This window comes from Battus philenor, unplaced genomic scaffold, assembly GCF_028537555.1.
Source record: "Battus philenor isolate CCGP_79_NKW_IND1 unplaced genomic scaffold, ilBatPhil1.0.hap1 SCAF_3, whole genome shotgun sequence".
Classification (NCBI taxonomy): domain Eukaryota; kingdom Metazoa; phylum Arthropoda; class Insecta; order Lepidoptera; family Papilionidae; genus Battus; species Battus philenor.
Genome location: NW_027181693.1, coordinates 17002498 through 17018014, shown reverse-complemented (window position 1 = coordinate 17018014; position 15517 = coordinate 17002498). Strand labels below are relative to the sequence as shown.

General features: G+C 33.7%; 1 protein-coding gene across 1 annotated transcript in view; it reads right to left on the bottom strand.

Annotated features, from left to right (window-relative positions):
- The window catches only part of Corin (corin serine peptidase), a 69441-nt gene that overhangs the window by 39579 nt on the left and 14345 nt on the right, over positions 1–15517 (bottom strand). The window contains exon 4 of the mRNA XM_068770551.1: positions 8825–8965. Within this exon, the coding sequence (XP_068626652.1) occupies positions 8825–8965 (141 nt within the window). The remainder of the gene's footprint in view (positions 1–8824; positions 8966–15517) is intronic.

Sequence of the window (15517 nt, the reverse complement as noted above, 5' to 3'; positions counted from 1 at the left end):
AGGAGTTCTTACTACTTAACAGCAATGAAAACTTACATCAAAGTTTTGTTGCAAACGATAGTTTAACTAGAAAGATGGGTATCTTTCTAGTTAATATATATATAAGTAAATATAAGATAGTATATTGGTATGAATCAAATTCAAAAAGTTTTGTTAATTAATGCCATAATTTTGAAATTTGAAGGCATTGCCAACTTGTATCTATTTTTGTTAGATGTTAGATATCTAAACCAAGTGACAATATTCCAGTCGAAATTTCCACAACAAAACTGTCTATAAAAATTAAACAAGGAATGAGCGTATTTAAATATACCTCAATAGTCTTTAAAAAAAATTAAGGCTTAATACTTATTTTAAAATGACACTGTAAATTCTTTTTAATCAATACCTTACCCGCCTTCGACTAATAACTCGCCTGTTGGAAGAGACGTAGTGGTCGAAGCAAGACTCGGTATTTAAAAATTAAAAAAAAAAACAGTAGACGAGGCATGAATAGTTCCCCACTCTACGTAAATAAACGATATAATTAAAACCACAGGAAGATGTTAGGGGGAAACCTATACCTTGCAATGGACGACGGTTAAAATAAAAAAAGTACTTGATTTATAGTTCCTATAATAAACCGTGAAGCTTACATTGAAAATAAATGAAAGAACTAATGTAGCAAAAACGAGTTTCTCGAATCGAATGTTCTAGACGCAGCGAATGGCTTGTTCGAAATCATCGGCAGCAATTTAGTACTTGACCTACTTCAAGTCTAGCATCTGGACCGCAGCCTTAAAGCTTGTCATCGCTTACTGAACAACTTTAAATCAGGTAGCTACGATGTAAGTTTGCTATTTCTTTTATAACAACCCATTTACATGAAGTCATATAAAGAATCTATTATACAAAGTGATAGTGCAGGGTGTTTAAGATACTGTATTTTTACAAATTCTTAACAAAATAAGCTCAGTTGCCTTGTATTCCTGAGCTTTTGAATGGCGGTAGCACACAGTGCTTAATGTAAAAACAAGACTTAACTGATAAGGAGTCGGGTAAGATCTCAAAAATGTGATAAAATAGTAGAAATAAAAAGATAAATAAATTATATAATAGTAGAATAAAAATAAAGAAAATTCACTATTAAATGAGTAAGTCCGTAATGCAAGAAAAAAATAAATTTACTGTGTTTTAAAATTTAAAAACCGAACTGGGGAATAAAGGTCAGAAGGAAATGTAAACAATGACATGAATGAGACATTTTATAAGGAAATAAAAACAATGTGTAAAACAATATGTAAAAAATAAAACACGAAAATACAATAAATATTAAAAATGAAAAAGTTATTAATTCTTTTATAATAAAGTCCAAATCCTACAACTAATTAAAAAAGAAAACAAAATGAGCTAAAGACATACGTCTTCAAATTCATATAAATTAGCTGTCTCATATCAATAAAACAACATATTTGGTTGTATATGCAAAGAGCGTAAACACCACGTAAACAATGATATTTTAAAACATCTACTTTGAACACGGCTACGGCTACAAGTCCATTTTTTAGGTATTTTAACATAATGTATTACTTTCTGTTACTTTAACATTAAAGAGACATAAATTAAATAAGTAAAAGTAACTAAGATATTAAATATGCGTAGCTAACGGCTACGGCGTAACCAAGTGCTACTTCGTAGCTGAGAGCTACGAAGCTACGTCTGCGTAAGCGAATTAGTACTTTTTAACTTTCGTAGCGTTAGCGGTTTGTGTTATCAAGAGTCTTATGTGGATTGTTAAGTCAGCTGTAATTAATTTGGGCTCGTGGTACAATGTACTTGGCTGATAAACGTTTGCCTTATTCCGAGATTCCTAAGTGAGGGTAGTTAAAGTTAATTTTTTGATAAATATGAAATTAAATTGTAAAGCCTGTTTACTTATCGTACTTATAATACACTAATATTTTACGTACAGTCAGTATGACTTATTATTCTAAACCTTAACTGTTTGACTGCTACGCGGCTCAAAAGCGCTGCGTTATTTTACCACGAAAACCGCTACGCAACCGTTTAATCTACGAGTTTTCTTTGTTGCTCCTAGAGGTATGCCTCTCTGCAACGTTACACCCTAAACCTGTTTTAAATTATTATATTTTTTACCATATCACTGTTTGAAACCATCGCAAGAGAAAATCGTAAGAAAAGAATTGTTAAAATTGAGTTACATTTGTCTGAATGACAGTGTTTTATTTGATAATAATCAAGTCGAAATAAGTGCCGCAGTTTTCATGCGTTCTTGTAATCATTGTTTAGCTGTTAAACTGTAAAAAAATGTGTTATTTTCATAGAACGTACTGTAATAGACAAGAATTCTTTATTCAGAAATGTCAAACTACTTTTAAAAATTCCTTTACGATCTTAGTTGTAGAGATAAGGTAAAAAAGGGAAATAAAAAACCTTTTATAATAAGGTATTATATGATATGATTGGTTAAAAGTCTAAAACCTTGTAAAAAGTAAATGTTTGGCTCATTTCCTGTCAATTATTGTTCTCCTAAATCCTTTTGAAAATTGGGATTATTACATATTAAAATAACTATCATTTACTTTGTGTCCCTGTCTATATTGCAAAGGCATTTCCGCTAAAGAAATATTTACGAAACATAATTCATAGTAAAACTTTGTATTGGTTTATTAGAAATAGGTGCAAAAGTTTTGAAGCTATTTGCTGACAAATGAGCTTTACAATTATTCTTGAAGCTTTTACATCTATAACTGAATATCTCGTATTTATTTTTTAATTATTCCTATTGATACATTTACAATATATGTAACATTTAGAACAGGGCTAAATACCCTGTTTCACTGCTACGAAAATTTATATTTTGTTATCTCATTTTAGACTTAACGCTTGGAACCGTAACGCGAAAACCTGTTGTAAAAAATCAAGGCTTTTATCCCTTGGTAACATGTCAAAGTACAAAAACTCCGCCGCGCACACAATGAGAGCACAATAGCTTTTTGAATAATTAACGGGTAATTCTACGACCTTTTCAAAGCTCCGATAAAGGTTGTGCTATTAATTTCGACAAGGTTTTAAAACTTTTTGTGCTTTAGATTCCTAATAAACTTTTTTGGAGGTAGTTTTAGTTTTGATAACAAATTATTTATACCTATTTGTATGTATGTACCAACTTAGACATTAACAAAAATATATCTTTTAAACATAGTGGATAGGCGTGGACAGGCTTCCCACTATGGGATCCGACGACATAGTTAAGGCTCTATAAACGACCCCCGCTATTAAGGATCTCCCATACAACTACTATCTTTACATGAACAGTTTTTACTTATTTTATTCACATTCGTTTTTCATCATCTCACTCTTTTATATGCTTCTTACTATCTCTCACTTATTCTTCTTTTAACCGTCACAATATCTTCCATTCTTATCCATTGATTTGCCTTTCATTCCTTACCTCTTATACTTTATCGCTCCTCCTGGATTTCTTCTTTACTTCTACTTACTTTTTTAATTTATATACTATATAAATATAATATAAATATATAAACCATAGTCTTTCATCCCTGTTTAGTAATGTTTTTATTTTTATTTGTTTTTTTTTTATTGTTTGACTATAAATCATTATATGTTCTTAGTGAGATAGTTATAAGGTAACAACTGTAACTAATTTTATATTTCTAAGCTTCTAAGTTTGTACTTTCTTACTGCTTTTTGTTACTGTCTATCTCCAATAAAGTAAATAAATAAATAAATAATTTTACTTACTTATTAACTGTTTTAGCTTATGTCTATATTACACATTTTGTTTTGAAATTTATACTGCGTTATATTGCTTTAAAAGATTTACTAATACTTTCTGACGGTTATTCAAGAAGGTCTGACGACTTCCTTCTTTGCTTACAAACGAGATCCTTCTTCTATTCTTGACATAGTTAAGGTTACAGTTAGTCGCTAGAAGTAGGCAGTGCAAACCTAGACAGCCTGTAAGGCTTGTACTTTGCAATAGGCGCACATGAACTGAAACAACCATGTGTTCGCTGTTTTACTATGAATTTGTTCATAGTAATCTCATTGAAAAAGTTGTAGTACTTGTTCAATATAGTTGTTCAGTCTTGTGATATATTTATTTTCAGGGATCAATAGGTTTTATTAGTACATGTTTCAGAATTTATAAAACTAGAAACAATTTCAGTCTAGTATGATCTAGTTAATAAAATATGTAATAAGTTCAGTTAAAACCTTCCTTTTATTTTAATTTGAACTTATTATCGTGTGGCAAAAATTATCTATTTTAAATATAGATTTTAGTTTGTACATTTTATTTCATTTTTAACATTTCATTTGATTACTTATTTTATAAATATTTTTTATATTTTCTTGTTGTTTCAGTACATTAAAACCTACTGCATGTTAGCCTTCTCCCAAAGATATCTATTGTAGGATATACCATAATCATCACACGTGGGTTACCTATGCAGTGTTATGATACACAAAGAATGCTGAAGCCAATCCTTTGAAAACTTATTTGTGAGCAGTGCAAACCAAAAATGTACCTCGGAATCGAACCCGCGACCTACAATAACAAATTTCGTTCCTTTATCATTGGGATACTACTGTTCTCTTCGTAAATTTTATTCATTGAGATTTCGTCCCTCACTGAAATTCAGCTCTGCAATACGGGGTAGACTGTAAGGAAGAACTTGCTGAGTAGGGGTTACTATTAGTAATTTTACTTTTTTATAATACATTTCTTCTTATAATTTTCATAATTTACTTGTAATTTACTTTCTTTCTTCTTTTTATATATATACTAAATTTTTAAATAGAAATAAGAGCACTGTATCGGGTTCATTTATAATGCGATCGACCCGGCATTCACACGGTGAATCCGTGGAATACGAAGTTACGTATGTATATCAAAGATTTAAGACCAGAAACTTTGAGTTGACCCTGAAAAATACAGTAGACTACTACTGATGGAGTTTTAGTAATTTAAAATTCGAACCATAAATATCCATGTAGGCATTTACTTACACTTTTGTATCGTAAATATTCTTTTATATTATAAGTAGTAAGCACCACTGATAGATCCTGAGAAAAGTTGGTCAAAAAACTTAATAGTTACCATTTTCAAATTTAACAATATTTCACAGATATATTATAATACAAATCCTACAAATAAGTCATCAAAGAGGATTATAAAACTTTATAAACTATATTGATTATTAAAAACAACAACCTACTAGAGGATTTCAGAGGATTTTAATACATAACTAAACCTAAAAAGCAGGGGGATGGGTAGAAATATTACTCCCATCAAAAACCTTAAAGAGGTCTTTAATATTAAAGGTTCCATATATCTTCTTTAAATCTTAGCCGTAAAGTCCACTGATATAAAGGCTTCCAACGTATTAAAATATAAGTATTCATAACGATGTAAATTACAAATAAAATCGATGAAATTGAAATGAAAACAATGAAACTTTTCTAAGCCTTCTTACTTAAAATCTGACCTCGGCCCATTGTGCGAGTTGTAAGCAGAACGGTAAATCGGCGAAGCCTTCGAAGCGTACACAATAAGCTTCTTTACAATCAAGTTTTTAATAATTTTGCCAGTCCATACAAATTTATATCGGCAAATTAACTTTGGTAAGAATAAGTAAATAAATACGTAAGTCTTTTGCACGAAAGACGACGGTAAACGTGACGGTAACTTGTTTTTAATTAGTCGCCTACGCTGTCTGCGTAGGGCGGTGCCGTCACGTTTATTTGACACGTTTTATCATTTACACAAACATGTGATAATTTCTTTGTTACTTACATTTTATTTACTTAGTTGTCACGTGTATTAAATTTATTCGATGTTATATAAAAACGGTTGAGTTCTTTATATTTATGTATATATTCTATTATTATATATATATATATATATATATATATATATATATATATATATATATGTATATGTATATATATATATACATATATAACGGGTAATGGAGTAAAGTCTACTTTATGTGTTAATAGCATATATGAGTAAACCTTCAAGAATATATAGTAAAGATTAGTTTTAATATGTAGTGATACAAATTAAAAATAAATATTTAATGGATTCAGGCGTTACATTGCGGAAGTCCATCCTAAATAAGAAAGGACCAATATCTAGCCACCTCCGCACATGCAGTGGTTGTCGTGCATGAAAGTGCACCGCCCGCCAGCCCGCTCGTAAATGACGACAGACAATGCCAACTACACAACCGCCACCGTAAATTCACTCAACACGTGTTTCACCCCTCCACGGGGCATCTTCAGGAGTTGCTACACAGATGCTAAACACTCGGTGCACTTTCATGCACGACAACCACTGCATGTGCGGAGGTGGCTAGATATTGGTCCTTTCTTATTTAAAAATAAATGCCTTTTTAACCTTATTGATTATTTCTGTAACTTGTTGACACTAATCGATAATCCTGCGTATAGATGACGAAAAAAAAATCATAAAACAATTTTTACAAAAGCCTAGTTTCAGAATGTATGTAGCGATATATTCAGACAAAAGACTTTAAGAGTGTTTGTCAAACAAATGTCTACCAACAAACTTAAAGCAAACCTCCTAAGTTATATTTTTTCATAGCGGTTACGTGTTCGTCTCAAATTACGATAAATTGTTTCTCCGTTGTACTCTGGTAGTTCATTTTTTTCAGCAGTTATATTACACACACACACACACGTATGTGTGTAAAAATTGCAGAGACAATATTGCAAACTTTTTAGATTAATTTGCTTGAATGAAAATGTCTAGACTGATCATTAATTAAAAAAGAACTAATTTAAAAAATACAACTTCACAACTTCACGTGTAACTAAAATTTGAAATTCATTTTTATTTGGGTTTCATTTTTAGTCTTTTAAATTCAACAAAAGTAGCGGTAAGTATAGATGTTTTGTCCGAACAAGCTGCTCAAATTGTGATATTAGATTGTATTTTTATGTGTTTACTCTTTTAATTGACACACGCACACATCTATCTTTAAATAGCCTTTAAGTGCCCTAGGATTCCTTTAGTAAATAGTTAAAAGTATGTTATGTAATAAGTAATTAAAAAGTGTACATATCTGAAGCTAAAAATTAGACTTGCTAAATGACCACCAATTTTTAATAAAATGGTTAAGAAATATATATTTTTTTCTTTCTACTTGTTTCTTTTTATCAGTCAAGTGCGATCCAAGAATGTTTGATTTCTTTATTTATTGTTATATTTATAATATGTATTTTATCGTGTTTATTATATATATATATATATATATATATGTATTAATATATATGTATATATATATATAATAAACACACACATATATATATATACTTCCACTCTTTCCATATTATTGTTTTTCCGCCCATTTTACTTTCTCTATTATTCTGAAACTTTGTATGGCTGTGGACTGGCTTTTACAATAAAAAATATCAAAAAAAATTTATAACTACTTAATATGGTTAAAAATTTACTTATATATACATTTATATACAACACTAATAATAGGTTGTCAAATATCTCCCTTCCGCTTTTTTGCTCTTTATTCAATGCTTTATAAAAAGTGTTACAGTGATCGGATTTAGTTCAAATATGCGCCGTTTTGTTCGATAATCTGTTTCCATCTAGACGGCAACTTCATAATACCTCCCTCGTAGAAGCCCCCTCCTTATTTGCGAAGAACTCGGACAGCCACTTTTCACAAACCTCTTTTGAGTTCAACTTTACACCACCAAGGGCGTTCGCCATGGACAGGAACAGGTGGTAATCACTTGGCGCTATGTCCGGGCTATATGGTGGATGTGATAAAACCTCCCATCCGAGCTCCCGTAGCTTCTGACGAGTCATCAACGAAGTGTGTGGTCTGGCGTTGTCCTGGTGGAACACTACACTCTTCCTGTTGGCCAATTCTGGACGCTTCTGGTCGATCGCCTGCTTCAAGCGGTCCAGTTGTTCGCAGTAGATGGCAGAATTAAGCGTCTGGCCATATGGGAGCAGCTCATAGTGGATGATAAGGGAATCATCCACTATGAGCTGCTAATCCCACCAAACACACAGCAAAACCTTCCTGGCCGTCAATCCCGGCTTGGCCACTGTTTGGGACGATTCACCGGCCTTCGACCACGACCGTTTTCGCTTGATATTGTCGTATGTGATCCATTTTTCGTCGCCAGTCACCATCCGCTTCAAGAATGGGTCGAGTTCGTTCCGTTTCAGCAGCATATCGCAGGCGTTAATTCGGTCCAGAAGGTTTTTTTGCGTCAAATCGTGCGGCACCCAAACATCAAGCTTTTTTTTGTATTCAGCCTTCTGCAGATGGTTTAAAATGGTTTGGTGACTAACTCCCATCTCCTGGGCGATGTCACGAGATGCCACATGCCGGTCTAACTCGATGTAGTCCATGATTTGATCGGTATTTGTCGTCACAGGTCTTCCGCCGGCTGGCTTATCCATGGTGTCGTTTTCGCCGGCTCTGAATCGTCGAAACCATTCCTCCGCGGTTCGAAGTGATAGAGTACCATCCCCCAAAACACCATTAATCTCACGGAACGTTTCTCTAGCGGATTTGCCTTTAACGAAGGAAAACTTTAAAATATTTAAATTGTAACTGTAAAATATTTTAAATGTATAGTAATGCCAGATACGAGCTCTGTAGCGCTTTGTACATAGCCGCGAAATTCAAAAGACAAAAAGGCGGAAGGAAGATATTTGACAACCTTTATAAAGAAATGATTTAATAAAATATAGTAAAATAAGTTAATAACATAGAATAAATTGAAAAAAAAAACTCACCTGAACAGCCGGGTTGGCTCGGAAGTAAGCGAACAGTGCACCCGTTATTGCGAGCAGTGCGACAGCGTTGAGCGCTAACTGCATCAGTCGAAACTTGTGTGGGGAACCCTCGCTACTATTTCCCCGCATGTCTCTGAGCATCTGTTAAATACACATGGTCTTTTATAAAACAAAAACACATCGGATCATAGTACGTACAATTCTACACATAACTTGTTAAAAACCTTTAAATGTGGTCTCTTATTTTAGGCCTCATTGGAAAAGTTGTAGTCGCTCAATGAGCCCTGGAAAGTGATGGTTAATGTGTTTTTAATGTGTACGTGTGCGTGCGTATGTGTGTGTGTGTGCGTGTGCGTGCATGTGGGTGTGTGTGCGAGCGTGCGTGTGTGCGTCTGTCTGTGTGTGTCTGTGTGTCTCTGTCTCTCTCTCTCTCTCTCTCTGTGTGTGTGTGTGTGTGTGTGCGCAGCGATAGAAGACTGATACTTGCCGTCGTAGGTCGCGGATTCGATTACCGGAATACAGTCAATAACTTACACTTTGTGCATTAATTATTATAGAATTGCCACTGCTCACAAGCAAGTTTTAACAGAATGTGCAGCGTCCTCTTTGTACCATATTACCACACTGCGATCTCTAATCAGTCTTCCAAGCGTGGCAACTATGGTATATCACCCCAAAGATATCTTTGGAAGACTGAGCTACTATAAAAATGTTTGAAAAATAAAAAATGCTTATCAATTATGTACAAACATACGAATCGTATAGCACATGACGTGTGAAATAAATATTTAATTGCATTATGAATTATTATAAGGGGGAAATCTACACCTTGCTATAGGCGTCTATATATTCAATCCTTTCAAGCTTTTATATCTTTTACTTGTTCCGTCAATGTTTGACTATAAATCATTAAATGTTCTCAGTGAGATAGTTATAAGGTAACAATTGTAACTAATTTTACATGTCTAAGCTTCTAAGTTTGTACTTTCTTACTGCCTTTTGTTACTGTTTATCTCTAATAAAGTAAATAAATAAATAAATCTATAATCAATCATCCTGTATATAGTTTTAAAGAACTTAAAGATATCACTACGATAATCGGATAATTATGTATACAATATAACTAATTAAAGTCTAAGAGAAATTTAAAAATAATTTTTAAATTTAGAAGCTAATATTTGATTTTAAATAACGGGATATAAATTCAACATATATCCATATAATTCACAACCAATACTATCGTAATTTCCGACACCAATTAGAGAGGCAGTCAGTTGATTTAGCACAGAGCATAAAAGACGGACAGGCTGACATCGAAGGCAGCCGCTACGAATGCACTTCAGGCTTTTAGACATAAACCTCGTTCATTGAATTTCGAAGGCTACATTTTCAACTTCATACTTTACTAATGGTTCTTGATGTATATATATGTTTTATACGTTTTTTTTTACGTATAAATAATGACATTCTACGTATAAAATTATGTTGTTTCGATTAAGAATTGTCGTAACATTTATAAGTAAGAAAATGACCAATATTAAGCCACTTCCGCACATGCAATGGTAGTCGTACCGCCACCGCAAAATTACTCAACACGTGTTTCACACCTCCACGAGGCATCTTCAGGAGTGAAGTTACACAGAGTGTGTTTGGCACTAATCGGTGTAACAGCGGCTAAATATTGGTCCTTTTCTTACTTAGAATGGACTTCCGCGAGGTAACGCCTGATTCCATTAAATATGTAACATTTATACAATGTTAATTAAAGTTGTTTAGCTTTAAAGGTTTGAATACAGTGCTCATTTCTTACACTACATGTATACTTATAACTATATGTAAAGTTAGAAAAAGCATTTTCAAAATTCGTATTACGTTGAGCAGTAGTAGTCAAGTGGTAAAAGAATGTGACTTGCGATTACGAGTTCGATTCCTGACTGTTTATATATTTATTTAATATTTCTTTTACGATTGACATTTCTTATTTTGTAAACTTTCTGGTTTTCTTAGTCTACTTATTTTTATTTTACTTCTATTTGTAATAATTTTGTAGGGCAAGTCTTGTCGTCGTCCATCAGAGAGACGACGCTGTCTATCTCTGTAAGCTTTCAACTTGATTTGTTTAAATAGTTGATATTATAATGTATACATTAAAACATTGTTACATTTAATTTATAAAGTGAAAGTGTTTAGTTTTTTGCCGACTCTTCTTAGCAAAACTATATTCCAATTCAATGGTAGTTTACTACTTAAGTTTAAATTATTCACAATTTATTAATGCTTATAAATGACTTCTTGAATATAAATATTTTGACTTTGAAAAGGAATATCCCTCTTCTGAACTATTTAACTACGGTAGGAATGCTAGGTTTTTAAAGTTCTAAAAATGAACTCAGCTGTTTCAATTTCAGTTAGTACACAGAGCGCTCCCATGGGATCAACGTGTGTTAAGATTCGGCAGACTGTCTTTTGAATAAGTCATCACTTGCTTTAAAACAAAGCCTTCTTCCGCTTTTGCTATTTCTTTTCTATCTTAGTATCTTTTAATTATTATAAAACAAGACTACAAATTACAATTGTAAAATGAAATGTATTCAAAAATAAAAAAATAAATGTAATGTTGTAAAAAATGTGGCGAAGGATTTACTTTCTAGTGATTCCAGCGATGCATAGGTATGTAAATAAAAGCAATAAGAACGAAATAAAATATGAAGAAAGGAAGAAAATAGAAAAACATATTGGAACGAACAAGAGAAATAAAATAAATAAAACTATACTGAAAACCAAAATCTCTATCCCAAAAAATAATAGAAATACGAGTGGTTTCCAAAAATGGTCGCCTTAAAAAATACTAGAGACAGTCAACAGCTAATCAGAATTTTTTATAACTGGCTGAATTTTAAAGATAGATCTTACAATATACAACTATTAGTTGAAAAAAAAAACACTTGAAGTTAATTACGAAAAATATATCAAGCTGAATGAGGAATATTTGGATCGTTGTTTCCACCTATAGATGCCCACTGAGACATGACGATGATATAGAAGTGTACACACACACACACACACACGCACACACGCATGCACACACACACACGCACACACGCATATGCACACACGCAAACATTCACACGCATGCACACACAAACACATACACGCACGCACGCACACGCAAACACACACACACACAAACAAATATATTCGTTACAAAGTTCTAGAAGGAAAAGAAAACATTTATCAAAGTACGTTGTTGCCAACGTCGGGTCAAACGTGAGACCGACATTATTTACCCCGGTCAAGATCATGTTTAATTATCGTCAAGTTGAGCAATTAAAAGATTCTGACCACTGCAAGATTTGCCGCGTCAATATTTGCGAACAAACGGATCTTGCACGTGCAAGCGGGTCTTCGATATTGCGTTTTTAATGGCACGTGTATACATATATATATAAATATATATTTGGGGACTGGAAAGGTAATGTCGCTTTCTTAAGTTAAATTCACACGACTACATGTTTAGCAAGTTTTTATTTCTAATCAACGATATATTCACCGTCGTTATTAACAGCTTCTTGCTCTCGAGTATATATATTTTCAACGACAGAACGGTAAAATGCAATCAGTTTTTCTGTAATGTATACCTCTGCGCTACCACTCCTTAATAAACTAAATCAATTGCCATTGTTATGTTTAAGAAATATCTTGTTTAGTATAATTTAACAATTCTTGCTACAAAAAAAAACATTTGATGAAATTTTTTTTTGGCATTTAAATATCCATTTTCTATACATTATTTGTTGAGAATATATGTACTAAATGTAATAGTTTCATAATTGGTAAACGGAGTATAAGATGATTCATGAAAGACGCTTGTGTGAAAGAGATGGATGAATGTGGAAGTATAACTCTCTCTTTCTTACGACGATGCCGCCATTGTCTAAGACTTGTTAAAATGTTGTCTCGTTTAAAGTTAATTATGTAACTAAATTATTACCTATAAAATAGAGCCACTCCCACAGATATGCAAAGATATAACATTTAAAATTTGTTATAAATATTCCTTTACCTTAGTACAGGTCAGCTGATGCTAAATGCAAGCCGCTCCTGATTTATTTTATAGTAAATCAATCGTCTATTTTAAATCAATTCACTTGTGTAGATCGAAGGACTATATCTGACCAATTAGTTCTATTTTCATGTTCAATATATAAAATTACTTTTATTTTATAATCAGCTGTATTATGTACACCGTTTTATCAAATTACAGAACCTTCATTACGAATAAAAGACGCGTCTAGAAAGATGTGACAATATGAAACTTATTTGACGTGAACAAAGCCGCGGGTAACATATAGTATGTTAATATTCGTACGTTGACAAACTTAATCCGGCCTCATATGACCGGCTTCAGTGGCCAAGAGCCGTGGAAGCGGAAACATATTAATGTTTGCGAAAGTGCAGAGAGAACATACAGACTTACCATGTATATTATACTCTACAATATATATTTATCAGTAAAGAAATTTTTATAAGAGACTGGAGCAGAGATCTTATTCCACCAATGGCGGCGTAAACCGTCCGCTCATGAGAAGAACGAACGACCTTCTTAACCACTTCGATACGATTCTTGCCGATTTTAAAACCATACCCATAGCCGAGCGTCTTTTAGACTTTAGTCGACGATCGTAATATGAAAGCGCACAGCCCAGCACGACTTTATCGACCGTCGTGATATGAAAGCGCATGGCCGAGCACGACTTTATCGACGGCCGTAATATGAAAGCGCATGGCCCAACACGATTTTAGTTGACGGTCGTAATATGAAAGCGCACGGCCGAGCACGATTTTATCGACGGTCGTAATATGAAAGCGCACGACCCAGCACGACTTTATCGATGGTTGTAATATAAAAGCGCACGGCCCAGCACGATTTTAGTTGACGGTCGTAATATGAAAGCGCACGGCTGAGCACGACTTTACCGACGGTCGTAATTTGAAAGCGCACGGCGAAGCACGACTTTAATTTACGGTCGTAATATGAAAGCGCACGGCCGAGCACGACTTTATCGACTGACGTAATATGAAAGCGCACAGCCGAGCACGACTTTATCGACTGTCGTAATATGAAAGCGCACATTCGAGAGTATACATGCCGAGGCTAACTCGAATTTAGGTTATAAATTCTCGTCTCGGTTCTTCAAATTCATTCTCGTAGCATCTTTAAATTCACGACACATTCTTTATATCGTCTCGCACCCCAACGGAGTAAGTGTTGAACAAATATTATAAAAACATCAATATTAAGTAGCGTTTAGCTATAAGTCAGAGATCGACATTTTGTCTGTGTTCATAGTTCCATTATTATATATTCCTCATCTTTATCATTTCCCATTTTGTTTTACAATGTTTTAAATTTTGTTACTCCTTTCTGATAGTAAACAATCACATTAACTGCTTATAGCTTCTTTTCATCTTGTTGGGGTTTACTGTCAGCGGAGCAAATTGCACATATATTTATATATATATATTAAAACTATTCACAGGTGCGAGTTTTAAACAAAATCTTTGTTCATTGAGGTTGAATCTATTCGCACCTCGCACCGGCACGAACACATCCTGTCTTGTATGCTCCCCGTTTCGACCTGCTGCCGCCTGATCAGTCCTGGGAGATCGTGCGGCTGCTTACCACCACAATCAGGGGAGTAACGACCTGCGGTGTAAAATCATACCAGGCCTTCTGCCCAACTATCCTTTTATTATAAATATATTTTTCTTCTGTTGTCGTGTTCGCTGTTTCTTTTTACCTTTTATCTTCCACACCTTAGACAGGCTAGAAAACATGAACGGACCTATATATCTATCCGATTATATTGTCAATTATATCGCAAATGTAAGCAAGATGGGTTGCCGCTGAAGGTTAGAGTCGACTATGCGTATTCATCTGTGACCGTCGACTATAGACGATGCTCGTACTGAGGTGGTTAAAGTGATTAGAAGATGCTATATATAGACTGTTTCCAACCTGTTGGAAATTTCTAGAAGAGCCCTACAGACGATGTCGATGATGAAATGATGACGATGCTGAAATGATTACATATTTTTATAATTTTTCTTAAATAAATGTTATATATATGTCAACAACAATAACGTAGGAAAATAAAGTGTAAAATCCGCGCCCACTTTCGAGAAGAGCATACAACAGTACACCATTATAAGGCGGGTATGCTTACGTCGAAAAAAATAATATAAAAGCCTTATTCTATCTTATAAACTCCTGATTGTACATTGACGATGGACATGCATGTGAAAAAAAATATAAAACTCCTGAGGATATAGGCTGATGCCTTCCAGATTGAACTTATTTCTATTTACTACACAGAATCGTATATATAATATTATACGTATTAATATCGGATCCGATATAGATGTAAAGGCTTTAAAAGGTTTAAATGAATAACATAATGATATTATTGTGAGGGAAAGGATTTTCAAAATTCGAATCCTCCACAATCATTCTCAGGACTCTTGAGGATGCCCCGTGGAGGGGTGAAACACGTATAGAGTAGATTAACGGTGGTAGTTGTATTTCGCATTGTTTACCGCAAGCGCATTTATCAGCGAACTGGCGAGCGGTGCACTTCATTGTACGACTACTGCTGCATAGCGGAAGTAACTATATATTAGTTCCTTTCTTTG